We start from the raw sequence: 18607 nt of genomic DNA, 5'->3' as shown, positions 1-18607 counted from the left end.
GGCCGGAGGGAGCCGCTCGGTTGTGGGGGCCAGACTGGGCCGCGCCTCCCCCCCCCAAGCTTACCTGCTGCCTGCTTCAGGCTTCCCGCGAATCAAATGTTCGCGGGAAGCAGGGGAGGGGGTGGAGTTGGGGCAGGGCCGGGGCCCCCGTGGAGTGTCCTCTTTTTGGACACTCAAAATATGGTAACCCTAATTTAGATCTAGCAGTTTTCACACCCACTGGATGTTACATCTCTTGATACACAGGATTCTTCCTTACGCTGGACCCACACGCTGGGCTCTCCAACCCTTCAGAACTACAATTCCCAGAATGCAAAGCTACTTGGGGGGGGTCAACTCCTACACGCCTCAGAACTACAACTCCCAGTGGAAAGCACGGTAACTGGTTTCCTTACTGGTCGCTTCATTACATGCGCGCTGACGTTGTCCTACTGGGGACGCTCTCAGGACTACAACACCCAGAAGGCAGCGCGGGAGGAACCTTTCTCCCTCATTGGTTGTGCGTGTTAATGTCATCACGCTGGATGCGCAGCCGTGGCATACATTACCCGAAAGTAGCACTTTTTCTGTTTAGTTGTGAGCCGCCCGCCGCGTGCCTGCGTGGTGACGTAGAGGCGGCGCCTACGGCGGCTGTTCAGGGTCGGACCGGGCGGGAAGATGGCCACCGAGCACCCCGAGCCGCCGAAGGGGGAGCTGCCGTTGCCGGCCTACGGCGCCTGGGCGCCCGCCGAGCTGCAAGCGAAGTTGGCCGAGATCGGAGCCCCGGTGCAAGGTGGAGCCCGGACGTGGGGAGTTTGGGGGAGGGAACTGGCTGGGGGGCGGCTCCCGTCAGGGCCTTCCGGGGCCCATGTGGGGTGAGGGGCTGGTGAGCCCCGCTGGAGGAAGGGGACCCCACCTAGGAGAGGGGGTGGGAGCTGCTGGGGTGTTGCCCGCCAGGGGGTGTCTGGGGCCCGTGGGCGGTGGGAAGCCCCACGGGGGTGGGCGTGCTTGGGGCCGTATCGGGGGGCAGGCTCTGTCCCGGCCCGCGGGCCCCGAGCTGCGTTTCCCAGACAGCCCAGAGATGTGGGGTAGGTTTGGGGGCGGACAGGAGCCTTCTGGGCTGCTAGGGGTGGGGAGCCCCTGGGTGGGGAAAGGCAGCTGGTGGTGGCTCAGGGTCGGTTTTGGCCTGTGGGCTCTGACCCTTCATCTGTGTTTTCCAGGTAGCCGTGAGGAGCTGGTGGAGAGGCTCCAGACATACACGCTGCAGGTGAGGAATACCCTCTCCCCGTGCACACAAACCACCAAACACGCACTACTCACATGAGGCAAGGGACTTGCTCTGCCATCAGAAACCGCCTCCCCAGGGCCCTAGCTTGACCCCTGACAGCAGAGGTGAAAGTAAGCTGGTACAGTCCACTACTGCATACCGGTAAGAGCCGGTAGACAGCTGACCATACCTGCAGGGCCGCTGATGAAGGGCCCAAAAGGGACAGCTTCCCCGGGGCCTGGCAATTTAAAAGGGCCTGGGGCCCTGGCAGTGATTTAAGGGGCCTGGGGCTCCTGGCTGCTGCTACTGCTACCGCGTGGCTGGAGTCCTGGGCCCTTTAAGTTGCTGCCGCTACCCCAGGGGTCTGGTGGTGATTTAAAGGGCCCAGGGCGCCGGGCGCCGCTGTGGGCGCGGTGGTGCTGGCCGGGAGCCCCAGGCCATTTAAATTGCTGCCGACTGCCCTGAGTACTGGTAAGTCCCTTAAGTTACTTTTGCCCCTGCCTGCCACCCACATCCCAACTTCTCTATATGAAAGGGATCCATACAGAGGCCCAAACCTGGGGCTGGCAATCTGCAGTGGGAAACCTTATTGCCTGGCATGTACTGTAGTGTCACACCCCCAGCATGCATGATAGAGCATGCAGTAGGGGGCTCCCACCTTTACTGCCCCCATAGCCACATGCACACCATGCCAGCTACACAGTGTGAGCAGTAACCACACTCAACAGCCTTGTGACTAGTGACAGTGACTAGGAACCAGGAGGCTACCAGCCTGGATTCACTGGTGTTAGAGTAAATGAACAGCGTTAGAAGATGAAGGCTGGTGTAGTGGTTAGTGCACTAGCTGGGATTCAGGAGACCTGGGTTCTAGTCCCTGCTCTGCCACAGATTCCCCTGGGAGACCTTGGGTGAGTCACCCAGCCTCTTTAGGTCTCAGTTTGGCATCTGTATAATGGGGATAATAGTGCTGCCGGACCTGTAAGGATAAACAAATTAATAACTGGGAGGCACTCGGATACTATGTTAATGGGGCCCGAGAGGTACCACTCAGAGTGAACAGTAAGCTGGGTTGTGACCATCCTCTGATTGAACCATCTTGGGTGCTAGTGACCTGTGGAAGGAAACTTGTGATCTTTATCTTAAGACTGGAACATGTGGGTGCTACGGCTATGTTGGCCGGGAGGTGGGAGCACCAGTGACCTAGCCAGTGCTGTTCGGATGTCAGTAGGGAGCTCTGTCCTAGTGAGGGTCATTAAGGTTTCATCTGGGCTCCTGTATTCCTTCCTGTCCCAACATACAGCAGGGTCTGACTAGCCCACCCACCCGCCTGCCCAACAACAGAGGGTTAATGGCAAGTGCTCTGCTCAGGCCTCACCTCTCCACCCCAGTATCTCTGCTGGTGTTCATAGTAATTAGGGCAATTATAGTGCAGCCTGGGGGGGAAGCTAGTGTGTGGGCTGCCGGGGGTGGCCTTACTTCTATCCCCATCTCTGAGCCACATGCCCTAGTGGGCATTGATATCCCCATCATGCTTTCTGTCTTGGCTATCGAGACTCTGGTATTGTGTTGTGGGGGTGTATGTGCAGCACCCCCAGGTTCTATCTTGCTTGGAGAGCTCTACACTACTGTCCTTCCTTGCCGTGGTAGTAAATTGGCCCCCCCAGAGCCTGGAGTTCCTCTCCTGACCCAGCGCAAGCCAGTGGAGTCTCAGAGAGAGGCTCCGCTGTGGATAGGCTTTCACCTGCTTTGCAGCCGCATTTACTGTGTCCTCTCTCCGCAGACTGGCATCGTGCTGAGCAGGCCGTCTCTTAGGGGAGATGATGGTGACAAGCCCACCCCACCCCCGATACCTGGACAGGTAAGTGAGGGCGGGGTTGGGAGGCCTGGCTAGGTCACAGGGGCTTCCCTAGGGGCTGCCTGCCCCGCTGTAGCTCTCCTATGTTGGGAGGAGGCTGTCCAGCTTCTCAGGGTGACTGCCATCCATTGGTACTTCCTGCCAGGAGCTATTGCTAACCCCAGCACCGTGAAGAGCAGTGCTGTTCTACCTTCCTAAGTCCCTCCAACTGGGTCTGAGATCCAGGAGTCACCTCCTCTTCCTATGCTGAGCGTGCTCAGCGTTGCTTTGCAGCTCTTGGGCTGTTACTGCTGCCTCTGCGGTGGGGCCCAGCAGCTCCGTGCTGGGCAATGGCTCTTGGTATAAATAACCTATGAATTGCTTTGTGATCCTGCACACTCTGTGTTGGTCCTGACCTCCTCATCTTTTCTCTCACTCACAGCTCCCTGGGATCCCCTTGCCCCCTCCCCCCATGGGGATGCCACCCATGCAGCCCCCGCCACCCCCTCCTCCTCCCCCTGGAATCAGCCTCAACTTCCCCATGGGCGTGGGGCCCCCTCCGCCGCCCCCAGGCATGGGGCCCCCCCTCCGCATGCAGAGTGTGGACCCCTCGGCCCTGTCAGAGGAGGATCGTCTGAAGCTGGCGCAGCAGCAGGCAGCCATGCTAATGCAGCAAGAAGAGAGGGCGAAGCAGGTAAGGGCTGTGCTGCAGGCAGAGGTGCTCTCCCTCAATGCTGGCCCCAGGGTGGCACTAAGGGGTGCTGTGCTGTAGGGGCTCAGCCTTCGTGCTCTTCCCTGTCTGTCAGTGCTGACCCCGGTGTGGTGTGAGGCGGTGCTATGCTGCAGGGATCTGTAGGGGCCCTCTCCCCTGGCAGTGAGTGCTGACCCAAATGCCCCAGTGTGGTTAGCCCTGTGCTGCAGGGTATCTGCCAGATGACATACAATGAAGATTCAACCACTTTGTTTGCCTAGAGTCTGGGCTTTTTAATCCTGGGGTCCTGGCCATTTGGTCTCCTCCAATTCCCCCTTCCCAAATGCAATTTGAGTTGTGTATCAGCTTCTTCACATCCTGGCCTAAACCACTGTGAAGTGCTAATGCTGAGCAGCCTTTGTGCCCCTCCCCAGAGGTGGCCACATCTCAGCACTAGAGGAAGGATCCCTGTATAGCCCCATGCCCCACTTCGGAGGCAGCTGTTCCTCAATGCTGGGTGAGGGAAAGTTCACCTTTAAATTCTAGCTTGTGCAATCTGTTCTGTCTGCCCATAGCCAGGGGATAGGGAAAGACACGTGGGAGAAACCGACCAGGTAGCAGAGCAGTGGGGTCTGTATGTTGCATCTGGGCCTGAAGGAGCCTGATCTGGTTCCTTCCCCCCTCAAGTTGCAGAAGAGACACCGCTCTCTCCTCTCTGATATTGAACTGAATTGGACCCAATTGCAGTCCTGGCAGAGAACAGATGTTGCGATCCATTCAGCTCCCTGTCTGCCCCCCCCCGCCAAGTTCCGCACACCCCTGCTGACCCATTCCCAGATTGCTGACCCTTCCCAAAGCCCTGAGCAGGCAGGGGATGGGTGCCACTTGCCACCTGCCTGGCCCCTGAGCTCCCGGCCGGGGAGCCTAGTCCCCGGCTCTTCCCCTGCTGTCCCCCCTCTCTCAGCCGTGCGGGCCGCACTCTGGCCCATCGCTCCCGCTGGGCAGTGTGGGGAGCTTAGCTGGCTCTGGTTGGGTGTCGCGGCTGCGAGCTCCTGCTGCTGGTAAGGGAGCGGAGGTCCTGGGGGGCGGTCAGGGAGGAGTGGGTGGTTGGATGGGGCGGAGGTTCTGTGAGGGCGGTCAGGGGATGGTAAACAGGGAGGGTTGGGAGCCGGAGTCCTGGGGGGGTCTGGCGGGGGTGTGGATAAGGGTTGGGAGGGCAGTCAGGGGGCGGGGGGTTGGATGGGTGGGGGGTTCTGAGGGAGGCAGTTGAGGTGGGAAGTGGGAGAGGGCAGATGGGGGGTGGGGGCCAGGCTGTTTGGGGAGGCACAGCCTTTCCTACCTGGCCCTCCATACAGTTGCGCAACCCCGATGTGGCCCTTGGGCCAAAAAGTTTGCCCACCCCTGGCCTACAGTCTCCCCCAATAACCTTCAGTGCCAGTGGCCCTATCCAGCACCACCCCCCAGCCACAAATCTGCTCTCTCCCCACAAATCTCCAGCTCCAGTGGGCCCTTCGATTCCAGAATCTGCCCCCTCTGTCACCAGTGGCCCTATCTGACCTGATATCTCCACCACCAGAGGGCTCATGGCCTCATGTTTCCTGGCATCCCTCTCCATGATTATGGAGCAAGCATCCAACACTCATGCATGGCAGGGGTGTTGCCTCTCCCACCCCATCCTGCCACAGACATCCTGTGGGGAAGGCTGGGTGGGGAGCAGGGCTGCTGATTTTCAGCTCCCATCCATCAGTGACCCCTCCATATGTTCTCCTTCTCTCAGGCTGCAGTCTTACTGGAACAGGAGCGACAGAAAGAGATGGCCAAGCTGGCCCCCCCTGTGCCCAGACCCCCTCTGGATGTGGGGCCTGTCCGACCTATAGGACCAAGGCCCCCAATGGTGCCACGAGGTGAGATTTCCCCAACTGGTCTATGGAATCTGCGATCTTTCGCCTGTAGCAGGCTCTGGCTCTGATCCAGTCCCTGGCTGCTGCCTCTGCTTTGGAAGTAGGGTGTCAGGAAGCAACAGGGAGCTGGTTACTTTAGATCCATTCCTTATGGGGACTCACCCCTTTGTGTGTGTCTCTCCTGCCCATCTAGGTAGTGCTCCTGTGGGACCGCCGCTGCCTGGAGTTCCTATTGGTCCCCCTGGCCCAAGGCCGCGAGGGCCACCGCCACCTCCTGGGGAAGAAGGCCGAGAGGTAAGGATGCAGAAGGTGGTGGCTGGAGGGTGGCCTGTTGCAGGTGGGGCAGCTTTCTGAGACGTGTTGGAGGTAGAGAGGAGAATTCCTATCTCTCTCTCCTCCTCCCTCCCCCCCCCCCCCCCACATACCCGGTGGGTTCTGTACCTGGCTCTGGGAGGGGAATGGGGTCTGGTTGGGGTGCTAGGAGCCAGGACTCCTGGGTTATTCCTGTCCAAGCCAGCCTGTGGGTTCTGTTGTGGTGCATCCCCTTGCTTAGTGGTCGCCTCTGTTTGTAGACAGATGATTCCACCATTGGCCCCAAGATCCCTCAGGCCCTGGAGAAGATCCTGCAACTCAAGGAGATCCGGCAGGAGGAGCTCATAACCGTGCCTGGCACCACAGGTAACAGGCTCCTTCCATTCTGTTCCTGTGTGGTTTGGGGCAGGAGCTCAGGCTGCAGGCGGAGCCCTGGCCTCTTCCTAGCAGGAGGTGCTGTAGGGAGCAAGGGCAGGAGCTCTGCAGGATCAGGATGCACACGTGGGTTCTACCCCCAGCTCTGAGTGGGGAGGAGAGTCTAGTGTGTTAGAGCTGGTGGGCGACTGGGAGTCAGGACTCCTGGATTCTACTTCTGGCTTGTGCGGGAGTAGGGCCTAGAGGTTAGAGCTGGGAATTGCATGCCAGTGATCTGTGTCCCATCATTCTAAATCCTCTTGCTTCCCCTGCCCTGCTTTTTGGTTGTGCCCTGGCATTGGTGACTGCAGTTGGGACTTGCCCAAGAGGTGGGTGCTGTTTGAAGGCCGGGGGAATCGTTCCTTCCAGGCACACCCCAGTTAACCTCTCTCTGCAGTGTCCGTACCCCAGAAGACAGGATTTGCTGGCACCCATCTCCTGTCCCTTGGTAATGCTCCCCACAAAGCAGAGGCAACTAACCCGCCTGGGTTGTGTTCTTTCTATATGCTGCAACCCCCACTAAGCCAACTCGTGCACTGGGACAAATGGGGGCTGGTTGACATGTGTCTATGGGGAGCACAGGAGAATTGGCCTCTCTTGTAATGTGGTTGGTCACTCCTGCGCCCAGCAGGCAGTTCTGAGGGGTTGGCAGGGCTGTCCCCTCCTTCTCTTCCCCCAGAGCTTGCTGCAGTGCGTCTGACACTGACCTCGCCCCCCCCCCTTGCTGATTTCCCTGTATTTCAGTAGATGACGATATGGAGACTGATTTGAAGACCTTGATCAGTATCTCTGCTTCAGAGACCGAGGAGGACATGGCTCTGTCAAAGAAAGAGGTGAGCAGGCTGCGTGCCACACATTAGTCCCCAGCTTGTCAAGTGGCTTAGAGGGGGGAAGCTGGGTGCTAGGACTCCTGGGTTCTATTCCCAGTCTGTCGTTGGCTTGCTGTGTAAGGTCTGGTCAACCCCTTCATCTCTCTCTGCTTCGGTTTTCCCTTCTGTTGAATGAGGCTTGTCTATCTTCAGGAGCAGAGAGCTCTGTGAGATGCTGAGATGGGCACTTCCCCCTAGTCTAACCTCAGCCTGGCTAGCGACAGGTAGATTTAAAGTGACCACATCAGCTGAGCACAGGCCTTGATGTTGAGGCTGAAAACATTGGCCTGGAATGTAATATTCCTATGAACCATGTTTCCAATTAAGGCGTTTGAATCTTCCCTGGTTGCCAGTGTGGGGCGGGATGGGGGAGTGAAATTGACTGAGTGGCATGTGACACTCACAAGAACCTCCCTGCAACAGGGATGCTAGGGCTGAAAGGAGGTGGGAGATCTTTCCCTTTGCATTCAGGGGGCTCTAGCTTGGAAACACTTCACAGCAGCTGGGAACTGCCACATTAAGCTGAGGCCCTGGCCATGTGTGGCAAGTCTCATGAGCTGCTGTGCCGAGCCCAGCATCCTGCAAGATGACTGTCAGGATCATTTCATGCTGTCACCATAAATTCCTCCAGAATTCTTCATGTCTGCCATATATGGTGCAGCGCTGTCATGTGCAGGTGAAGAGCTGCCACTTACAGGATGGAGTGTGACTGCATCTCAGCGCTGGGGAGGGTTCCCTGTATTAACAGCCCCTCCCCCCCGCTCTACCCCAGAGGTGGCCGCATCTGAGCACCAGGGGCGGGACCTATAGTTATTAACACACTTCTCTCGGCAGAGGAACCGTAAGCGCCGTAACCGGAAGAAGAAGAAGAAGGCACGTGTGGCAGCACAGGGCACAGAGGGCAAAGGGGAGAAGGAGTCTCAACGTACTGAGCCCAAAGACACTGAATCAGTGGTGGAGATTGAGTATGTCACTGAGGAGCCGGAGATCTATGACCCCAACTTCATCTTCTTCAAGAGGATCTTTGATGCTTTCAAGGTGAGCCAGGCTCAGGGTGCAGCCCTGGGGTTTTGGCGCTACACAGGTAAAGGAGCCTCTAGTGGTTAAAGTGCTGGCATCTGGCCGAGGAGTGGGGTCTAGTGGTTAGAGCATAGAAGGGTGCCAGGACTCCTGGGAGGGCAGTGGAATCTAGTGGTTAGGGCAGTGGGGCTGGAAGTCAGGACTCCGGAGTACTATCCCTAGCTCTTTGAGACCCTTCTCTTGAGTGGGGCATGGGGAGACTCACGGGCTGCACTGAGCCGCAAATCCTGTGGTGACCTGTTTGCAATTGGGCAGGGGAAGTAGCTGCAAGCTCCATCCGCCATGGCTCTGGGGGCAGTGCTTCCTGCCTCATCAGGCTACAGATCAGTGTCTGCCCTCCAGCATCATGTTCCCTGCAGCCTGGGAGGGGCACAAGCTGGGTTCTCATGCCTGCTCCTGAGTTGGGAGCCTTGGCTGACCCCTAGGTGGTGGTGAGAGGAGGGGGAACTTCCCCTCCATAGTTCAGAAGTCCCTCCTCTTATGTAAGGGCCTGGCTTGCAGATCTTCATTCCCCAGGGCAGGAGCACCCCCACGTGGCCTGTATCCCCCATTTGTTCTCTTAGGGGTTCTGCTAGCTCCTCTGCGGAGATGGGAAAGGAACATCCTTCACGCTATCCCCCAAGTCTTGTGCCTTACCCCACTGTGGGGCTCCCAGCTGCTCCTTGGGGGACAATTGCTCAGGCTCATGCACTCCTGCTTAAATCCCCCTCCAGTCAGTGTCTCCTCCCTGGGGATGGAGTCTCCAGCCCTCTCACCCTCCCTTACCCCCACAGCTGACGGATGATGTAAAGAAAGATAAAGAGAAGGAGCCCGACAAGGCAGACAAGCCAGAGAACGCAGCCGCACCCAAGAAGAAGGGCTTCGAGGAGGACCGGAAGGGCAGCGACGATGACAGTTCCGATGATGAACAGGTGGGCTGGGGGCGGGGCCAGGCAGCTAGCCAGTGGAACTCCCTGCCACCACAATGTCCCAGAGCTCAGGAGAGACTTGGGGGCAGGGGCAGGTATTGCTAGGGATCAGTTAGGTTTGGATCTGCAGTGACCCCAGTTGGTGCCGTGGCCTCAAGGCTACAAAGCTGGGCCAGTGCTGCAGGGAGGTGCTTTATTGGGAGTGGGAGATCCTTCATCTGCATCTTGCACTGGCCAGTATTAGCATGTTTGGGGGGGCTACTGGGTCCATTGTTCTGATCTGGTGGAAGTGGTGTGGGGGACTCGGGCTGGATGAGCCTATTGTGTTTCTTTCTTGGGTCTAGGAGAAGAAACCTGAGGCCCCAAAACTGTCCAAGAAGAAGCTGAGACGCATGAATCGTTTCACGGTGGCAGAGCTCAAACAGGTGAGATGGTTGGTCAGTCAGTCACCCCCAGTGCCATGTGGGTGTCTGTGTCACAGCTTCTCTGAAGGGGCACCCCCTGGGGAACAGAGCTGGCCTTGTTCAGGATGCTGTAGGGAGGGATGGGACTGAACGGCCCCTCCCCTCTCAGCCCCTGGTTCAGGGCACAGGGGACTCTGCAGTGGGGTTGGTGCCCTCTGGGCTCATGGCCCAGCTTGGCAAGTGGGGTTGGCACTATTTAGGCAGCAAGAGTGAAACTGACCCAGCTGGGTGTTGGGCTGTGCTTTCTCGCAGGGGACACGGTACCACCAAGGGGTCTCCCAGGATGAACTTGCTTTGGGTCCCGTTGGGACCCTTCAGCCTCTGCTGTCTGGCTGGGATGCGGCTGATGGAGCAGGGGGAATCGGATGCAGTGGCTGGGAATGGGGGGAGGGAAGAGAGAAGGTTCTGGTGCTCTAAAGGTTAAGCTGTTGGCCTGGGGTAGAGATAATGGGAGGGCGGCAAACTCTGGCACTGGAGGGTTAAGCCTGTGCTGTCCTGTCCCCAGCTTGTGGCACGCCCGGATGTGGTGGAGATGCATGATGTGACAGCCCAGGACCCCAAGCTGCTGGTTCATCTCAAGGCCACCCGCAACTCCGTGCCAGTGCCCCGGCACTGGTGCTTCAAGCGCAAGTACTTGCAGGGCAAGCGGGGCATTGAGAAGCCGCCTTTCGAGCTGCCTGACTTCATCAAGCGCACGGGCATCCAGGAGATGCGAGAGGCGCTACAGGAAAAGGTACCCACACATGCACCACACTCCAGAGGTAGCTGCATCTTGGTGCCAGTTGAGGGATCCCTGTATAAACAGTCCCTACTCTCAACTCCTTTGATCTGGGTTGCTGTGTGGTGACTTGAAGGGACTGGTGCTATATTCCCTCCCTGGGATGACTACAAGACTTGGTCCTGTTATCCATTGCCATATTTCTGTGCCACCTGCCCCTCACTCCCTCCCCCCTGTTGGTAGGTCAGGTCTGCCTCCTGGAGAGGGGTTTACATCCTGGGCCCTGCCGGGGGTGGCAGGAGGCTGTTTGGTGGCACTGTCTGTCCCTGCAGCTGGAGGGGGCCCATGGCGTGGTTGAGTCATGCTCACAGTCTCCTTTCTCCCACCCCCCTAGGAGGAGCAGAAGACCATGAAGTCAAAGATGCGGGAGAAGGTTCGCCCCAAGATGGGTAAGATCGATATTGACTACCAGAAGCTGCACGACGCTTTCTTCAAGTGGCAGACCAAGCCCAAGCTCACCATCCATGGAGACCTCTACTACGAGGTGGGTGTGGGGCCCGGGGAAGCCCTGTCCCTATGGGAACCCCTCAGATGGGGCAGTGGCTCCGGCTGGGGTCTGGGCCCAGGGCGTGCCCCAGGCTGTGACTCAGGAGGGCAGTCTCCATCTCTGACAGACAGATGAGGATTGTGGGCTGGGAAGGAAAACCTATCCTGGCCTGGCTCTCTCTGACCCTGGGTTTCTGGTTGCTGGGAGCCTCTCCCCAGCTGGGTGCTAGGCTGTGATCAGCCCATGTGGGGTGCTGCCAGAGCCCACTAGCATTGGGGCACCCCCTCACGATTCCTCTGACCCCAAGGCTCTCCTCTCCACCAGGGCAAGGAGTTTGAGACGCGGCTGAAAGAAAAGAAGCCAGGGGACCTGTCAGACGAGCTGCGCATTGCCTTGGGGATGCCCGTTGGCCCGGTAAGTGCTCTTGGAAGCTGCCTGTCAGACAAGGGTAGCTGGTGTGACCCTCACCTGCTGACCCTACAGCCAGCCTTTGGGAGGCAGCTAGTCATGGCCACTGCATGGCTGGGCACTTCAGGGCTAGAACAGCAGAGCAGCTCTAGGTGGGATTGCAGGGCACTGGCAGAGCTATGGTGGTGGGAAGGTAGATAGCAGGGGGCTGTAGGTTGGGACTGAGGGGTGCCTGTGAGTGAGAGATGAGGTTTTCAGTCCCTCCCTTCTGCTGATAGTCCTGGGGGCTGGTTAGCCAGGGCTGGGCAAGCAAGTCTGTCCTATTGGCTAACACCATGTCTCTACTGGTTCCAGAATGCCCACAAAGTGCCACCCCCATGGCTGATCGCCATGCAGCGCTATGGCCCACCTCCCTCCTACCCTAACCTGAAGATCCCGGGCCTCAATTCACCCATCCCAGAGGTGAGTGCTGTCTGTCCTGCAGGGCACTGGGGAATGATCCCTTGCCCCAGCATGTGCTCTTTGGGTGTCTTCAGGGCTCTTGAATGGCAGGGCTCTCTATGGCACTGCCACTGGTGCCGGGGTGCTGTTGGAGTGGTCTTATTCCAAGAAGCCCCTCCCCATTTGGCCCTTTTTCATTAGGGGGAAAAGGGGACTCTTAACTTGGGGCAGTGCTAGTGCAGCTGAGGCACTGGGCTCTCCCACAAGCTCAGTCTGCCAGTACAGAGTGACTCTATCCCTGAGACTCCCATTTTCCTAGCAAAGACCAAGTTGGAGCAATGGCCTCTTTTCCACTTGCCACTCCCGAGCCCCCCCATAGATCGCTTTCATCCGACACTTCACGCTTCTTGTTCCTGTGTTCCCCACTCCGCTCTTCTTCCTCCTGCCCCACTTGCACCATCCAGAGACCTGTATTAACCATCCCAGAGTGAAATCTACCCCTTCTGCCTAGAAACCATCACAGTCACAAGGGGTGAGAGGCGCACCAGCCCAGCTTCCCAGCTGGAAGGCTAAGGCCCACAGATGGGAGGTGACTTAGCCAGAGTCAGTGGCTGGGCCAGAATGAGAGCCCAGGAGTCCTGGCTTCCAGTTACCTCCTGCTGTAATCAACTGGACTCCACTGTCCTCTGGAGCCTGAATAACTCTTTCCTCTTGTCCCAGGGCTGTTCGTTCGGGTACCATGCCGGGGGCTGGGGGAAACCTCCCGTTGATGAGACCGGGAAGCCCCTGTATGGAGACGTCTTTGGGACCAATGCTTCTGAGTTCCAGGTAGGTAGTCAAGTGATCACAGCCTTGGAGAGACTGGGTGGGGGTGGGGATAGCCATTGCCTTGGGGGATTGGGGTCACATGCCACTCCTGTAGCTTTCTAGGCATAATGAGATGAGCTAGGGGCCACCCACTGGCCGGCATTCTCCCTCTTTGGTACTGCCAACCAGGCCGGGGCTCTTCCAGGGTGGCGGGAACCAAGACAAATACACAACCTGCACTGACCCATTACCTCCCTGCTGGGTATCAGTAGGACCCCTGGAACTGCTCCTCTGTGGGGCTGATGAGCTGAGGCAGAGCCGGGGGGCAGCAAGGCTGGTGCTGGGGAAAAGATTGGATCCCTGAACACTGGAGACTTAACCCCCTGTTCCTACTTGTGCTGGAATGGTGCCCCCTAGAGGAGGAAAGCCCATTTCCCTACTCCTCTGAGCCAGCCTGTCTCTCCGCTGAATTGGAACAGCGCCCTCCAGTGGGGAGAGGCCCCTCGTCCTCACATCTTCCTCCGTCCAACCCATCTCCCCTCATTTCAGACCAAGGCAGAAGAGGAGGAAATCGACCGGACACCCTGGGGAGAGCTGGAGCCATCAGATGAGGAATCCTCAGAGGAGGAAGAGGAGGAGGAGAGCGATGAGGAGAAGCCAGATGAGACTGGCTTCATCACCCCGGCTGACAGGTCGGGGTGGGGACTGCCCTGGCATGGGCTATGGTGGCGCTGGGGCTGACGTGGGGTTGTGGCGGGTGGGGGCATGGTCAGTGATGGCCATGTGAGGCTCCTCCGTTCCAGCCAGGCCATGTGGCCCAGGTGTTGTCTCTAACCATTTGCCCTTCCTCCCCAGTGGCCTGATCACGCCAGGCGGCTTCTCCTCCGTCCCTGCTGGCATGGAGACTCCTGAGCTCATTGAGCTGAGGAAGAAGAAGATAGAGGAGGCCATGGATGGGTAAGTGAGGCCTCTGCCTTGCTTGTGCCACTCTGCTCCCCTTGGGGAGCAGGACTCGAGAATCCCATGGAACCCCAGGGGGCATCGTAGTGTGCACACTCTGTGTTGGCCCTAATGCCCCCATGTGCTGTACTGCAGGGAGTGGGGTGGGGCCCGGTAAGAGGTCCACTGCCATGAGCCAGTGGTGGTGATGCTGGTGATGCTGTTATTTTGGAGGGCTCTGTCATTTACCTTCCCAGTTGGGGATCTTAGTCCTGCTCTCGTGGCCCAGTCTCAGCCTTGCTGTTTCTATTCTGCTTCCCAAATCCCTCCTGCTGTTTCACTAGGGCCAGACACTCTTCTCCACTTCTTATCCCAATCTGTTGTCTGGCTACCAAACAGCCCACCCCAGAGGTAGCTGCAGCTCTGTCCCCCTAGCACTCATGGCCTGTTGTGCTGATCCTGTCTCTACCCACCCTTGCCCACAGCAGTGAGACGCCCCAGCTCTTCACGGTGCTGCCAGAGAAGCGAACAGCCACGGTTGGGGGGGCTATGATGGGTTCCACACACATCTATGACATGTCCACGGTGAGTGACTTAGGCCAGCCAGCCAGGTGAGCTCTGGGACCTGAACCAGCGACCAACGGCTTGGCGGGATGGGGGCCTGTACTGCCAGAACCCACCTATACTCTCTGGGCCCCTGGAGCAATTGTGGTGACAAGACTTCCCTGCATGGGAGGGACTGTGGGGTGGCCCTGCCCATTGTTGGCACCGGGAAGTGGCGGTGGGGTGGGGCTGCTTGTCCTTGGCATGAGCACTGGCCTGTGTTCACTAGTGATCTGGAGCAGGGAGAGGGCCAGCTGGGCAGGGGAGTCAGGTACTGAGGGTAGTGGGGCTTGAGGAGTGGGTAGCATTAGAGCAGAGAGAGCTGGAAAGCCATGGTGCTGGGATGGGGGCAGGACTTCAGCTGGATGGGCTATGGAAAGGGGTTGAGCAGCATGGAGGGCAAAAGGTGGCCCTTGGCAGCTGAAAGGCCAGGCTAGAACTGTAGTTCAGTGAGACCACCCAAGCCCAGTTCAAGTGCAAGGCCCTGGCCTTCCCCACTGCAGTTGGCTTGTGGGACTCACTGCTCACAGGGTCTCATGGTGGCTGGGAGCCAAGCAGGGTCTGGGTGTTTCTGTGGGAACCCTGGCAGTTGAGGCGAGAACTCTAAATGCTCCACCTAGGGGAGATTGTCCCCCCAATAAGATAAACCGGGCTAGCGTGGCCCCTGGCTGTTCCCTAGGGGCAAGGACTCCCCCCTCCCATGCATAGTGCTGGCGTCTCATCCTTCTCTTCACCTGCAGGTGATGAGCCGGAAGGGGCCGGTGCCAGAGATACAGGGAGTGGAGGTGGCGCTGGCTCCTGAGGAGTTGGAGCTTGATCCGATGGCCATGACCCAGAAGTACGAAGAGCACGTGCGGGAGCAGCAGGCCCAGGTGGAGAAGGAGGACTTCAGTGACATGGTGGCTGAGCATGCAGCTAAGCAGAAGGTATGGGTGGGGGCAGGGCTGGGGGAAGGGGCTTGGGGTGGGACATGGGGCTGAACCCTCTGTGGGGTGCCAGCTCCTATCTGGCCCCACAGGGTAGGGGGATTGATTGGCCGGGGTCAGTGAATGGGATACAGAGCCTGTCCCCTCTAGGGGGTGCCAAAGCTCCTGTCCAGCCTCAGGGTTGGGGGACAGACTGGGTCAGGGAGCAGGTTATGTTTCCCTTGCTGGCTGAACTTTTTCTTTCTCTCTCTCCCCCCCCCCCCCGCCCCTGCAGCAGAAGAAGCGGAAAGCACAGCCCCAGGACACGCGTGGGGGCGGCAAGAAGTACAAAGAGTTCAAGTTCTAGCCCCATCCCCTTAGTTTGCATCCCTTCTGTTTTTAACCCACTTGTTCCTGTCCCTGTGCTGTGGGGAGAGCCACGCTCGCTGGTGCCCCCTGCTGCTCAGCTCCCTCCAACTGTTTTGTGTTTTTTTGTAAATAAAATCCTGGGTTCTGGGGCGATACCCCTGCCTGGGTTCTCTCTCAGTTTGGCCCCTTGGATCTTGTCTCTAGGAGGCGAGCACTGCCTCCTCCCTTTGCTGTCTCAGTATCTCCATCAACAACTGCACTGTCCCCTCTTTGGCCAAATGCTGTGGGGCAAGTTGAGATAAGGGGGCCATGCAGGGTGGGCTCCTGGGAATCTTGCTCCTCCTGCAATAAGCCACACTGTGGAGACTTGGACGTAGAGCTTCCTGTTGCCTGGGTGCCAGGCCTTGGAGTACAGTGATCTCTGTGCACTCTGCTTCCAGTTCTCTGCTGGCTCTGTGTGCGGCTCTGCCAGGCAGGTGAGATCTCCAGGTCTATTGTAAAAAGCCAGTGGGAGCAAAGGGGTAGTTGCCTTGTAGGGCTGTGCTTTGCGGCATAATCTCCCCTGGCAGGCCACCCTCTGTTGTAGTAAAACTGCTGTGAGCTGGGTCACTGACCTCACCCCAGGGCTGCAGCCCCTCCCATAGTGTCTCAGGGCAGCCCTGGCTGCTTTGGGAAGTGCTGGTCCTGGGCAGAGGGTTCAAGGGGCAGCTGCATATGAAGCAGCACTGCTGCCCAGCCATCTCAAAAGTGCTTGCCAGTCATCCCCGTGCAGCAGGCAGTGACTGGCCGTTGCTCTGTGTGACCATGGGCCAGGCGGGGGATAGAACCCAGGAGTCCTGCTAGACAAGCAACGAGCTAGAAACATCAGGCTGTAGCCTTTGTGCCATAGCTGCAGGCTCATGGCCCAGCTGGCCACCTTAGCAGGAACCAGCTGTCCTGGAGCTTGGGGCAGTGTTGCCTGTGGCTGTTTGAGAGGGGAAACTTTTCCTTGGCCTCAGCACAGGTGATCTGCGAAACCTGGTTCTTGTTTCACCCCAGGGTGTGCTGAACCAGAGCCCCTCCAGCTGGCATCCCCCACCCCAGGCCTTCTCCTCTGTAGGGGCTGGGTAGGTGGGATCCAAACTCCAGCTCCTTTCTGCCCTGATGCCTGCGCTTTGCTTCCTGCTGGTCCCAGCAGCTGCAGCAGTGTCACATGGCAGTGCCTGTGACCCTGGCACACTCACCCCAATGCAGAGCAGTGGGCGCAGCGCTCGCACAGGGGTGAGGTTCTGCTTAGACAGGAGCTTTTGGGCACAGGGAGGGATGGCAGGGGAAGTGGGCTTCCTACTGTCCCATCACCTTGACAGTGTGCGGGGGAGCAGGTGGGGAGTTTAGGAGCTGCCTTGCTCAGCAGCTGGGAGTGTCTCTAAAGCTGCTCAAGGAAAAGGGTGCTGCCCCTCCTCCCCCAAATCCCCAGCAAGCATGCAGGTCTTTGCTGTGTGTCTGAGAGAGGGGACTACTTGTAGCTGCCTCACTGGGGTTGAGAACAGAGCAAGGAGGGGTGGATAGGTCTTGCTGTGTAGTGCTGGGCTGGCACTCGGCAATGTATGGCATTGAAGGAGCTGGGGGCATTCTTTCCCTGGGGAGAGCCCCCCCCCACCCCTTTGCAGTAACCAACCTTGCCAGCTGTAGCCTAGGGCTTGCCCCCTGGGGAAAGCAGGTGCATAGCACAGCCTTGGTGCTTGCCTAGCACAAGGTGGCTGCAGGCCAGAGCTCTGCTAGCCATGTCATTTACATGACCCCCCTCTTCCCCCCCCCCAGCTGGAGAAGGGAAAGCTGAGGCCAAGTAAACACTTTGACCTAGCGCTGCCCTTTGGTGCTAGCTGGGACCTGTGCAGCACGCTGGCTGCACAGCAAGGGCTCAGACTGGGTTCCTATGACCCTTCTCTCATGCCCTCTGTTCTGCCCCTGCAAATGGGGGAACAGCTGGAAGAGCTGGGGCTAGACCTCTGGACTCCTACCCCCACTCTATTCCAGAGGCTGCTCCCTTTTCAGTCTCCAGTCCTGCAGTTGCTGTGGGAAGCTCTTGGGCTGGGGCTAGCGCCTGGAGCCCAAGCTGCTGCGTGGCAGTGGACAGGGCTGCTGGAACAATTTGTATGGGGGGGGGGGGGGTGCTGGAGAGCCACTGAACCAAACTAAACCCTGTATATAATGGAAACCACCTCAAACCAGAGGGTGCAGCAGTACCCCTAGTTTCAGCACCTATGGCAGTGGGAGAAAAGAAGTGAGCCAGCACCCTCATTTGGGCTGCTTTCCTGCCCTGCCTCCCCACCACCATTCCCTTGCTGGCACAGAGGGGGCTTAGAGCTGGCCTGAGTGACTCCCAAGCTGGGGAGGGCTCTCCCTAAGCCAGCATGGGCCCAGCCCCCTGCACAGGCATAAGTGGGGCAGTGGAGGGTGCCAGTAAGGGGCAGGATGGGACTAGGGCAGAGAAATATGTGCTTGACCAGGGGCTCTACCTAGCTGGAGGTTTGGGTGGGGCGGGGGGGGGGGGGGGGGGGAGGAGGGGGGGGGGGGCAGAGGGGGTTAGTGGGGGTGTGTGGATAGGATTAGTGGGGGGCAGCCAGGGCACTGTGGTGGGGTGGGCAGAGAGGGTTAGTGGGGAGTGTGGAAAGAGGGACAGGGGCTGGGTTAGCAGGTGGGAGGCAGAGGGTGTTAATGTGGGAGATGGACTAGGGGCCGGGTTAGTCAGGGTTCCAGGTTCGGGGGAGGATGAGAAGGAAGGGAGAGGATTAGAGGGAGGGGGCAGAGAGGGTTAGTGGGATGGGGGCTGAGGGGGTTAGTGGAAGGGGGGGAAGCCAGTGGGGTGGGTGGGCAAGAGGATTAGAGGGGGTAGGCAGGGGGGTTAGGGGAGGGTAGAGTTGGGGGCTGGGTTAGTGGTAGGGTGGGAAGCAATGGGGTGGACTGGAAGAAGATTAGAGGGGCTGGGAGTGGGCAGAGGGAGTTAGTGGGGGGAGGGTTAGGGGATGGGTTAGTGGGGAGGAGGCTGAGGCGGGGGTTAGTGGTAGGGTGGGAAAGGGGGGAGGCAGTGAGGTAGGGGGGCAGAGAGGATTAGAGGGGGATGGACGGGGTTAGTGGGAGGGAGGATTGGGGGCTGGGTCAGTGGGGAGGG

The 18607-nt window shown here is 58.7% G+C and overlaps 1 protein-coding gene across 2 annotated transcripts; it reads left to right on the top strand.

The window, feature by feature from the left end:
- The first annotated feature begins 657 nt into the window (after positions 1–657).
- On the top strand, positions 658–15633 carry SF3B2 (splicing factor 3b subunit 2). 2 transcript variants are annotated; one of them, XM_034777069.1, is made up of 21 exons: positions 658–772; positions 1200–1246; positions 3027–3104; positions 3523–3774; positions 5549–5675; positions 5866–5966; positions 6245–6350; positions 7143–7231; positions 8102–8305; positions 9121–9258; positions 9600–9680; positions 10225–10452; positions 10832–10981; positions 11309–11398; positions 11747–11854; positions 12554–12661; positions 13190–13332; positions 13496–13597; positions 14065–14164; positions 14923–15108; positions 15383–15633. In XM_034777069.1, exons 1-21 carry the CDS (start codon positions 658–660, stop codon positions 15452–15454), a joined length of 2625 nt encoding a protein of 874 aa, XP_034632960.1. In that variant the 3' UTR covers positions 15455–15633. The 2 variants fall into 2 exon arrangements, with proteins under 2 accessions (XP_034632960.1, XP_034632961.1); XM_034777070.1 differs by having other exon boundaries at positions 7146–7231; positions 15383–15454.
- The last annotated feature ends 2974 nt before the right edge of the window (positions 15634–18607 follow it).

Source organism: Trachemys scripta, chromosome 7, assembly GCF_013100865.1.
Source record: "Trachemys scripta elegans isolate TJP31775 chromosome 7, CAS_Tse_1.0, whole genome shotgun sequence".
NCBI lineage: Eukaryota > Metazoa > Chordata > Testudines > Emydidae > Trachemys > Trachemys scripta.
Note: the sequence above shows the minus strand (reverse complement) of the source record. Positions and strands in the feature narration are given on the sequence as shown.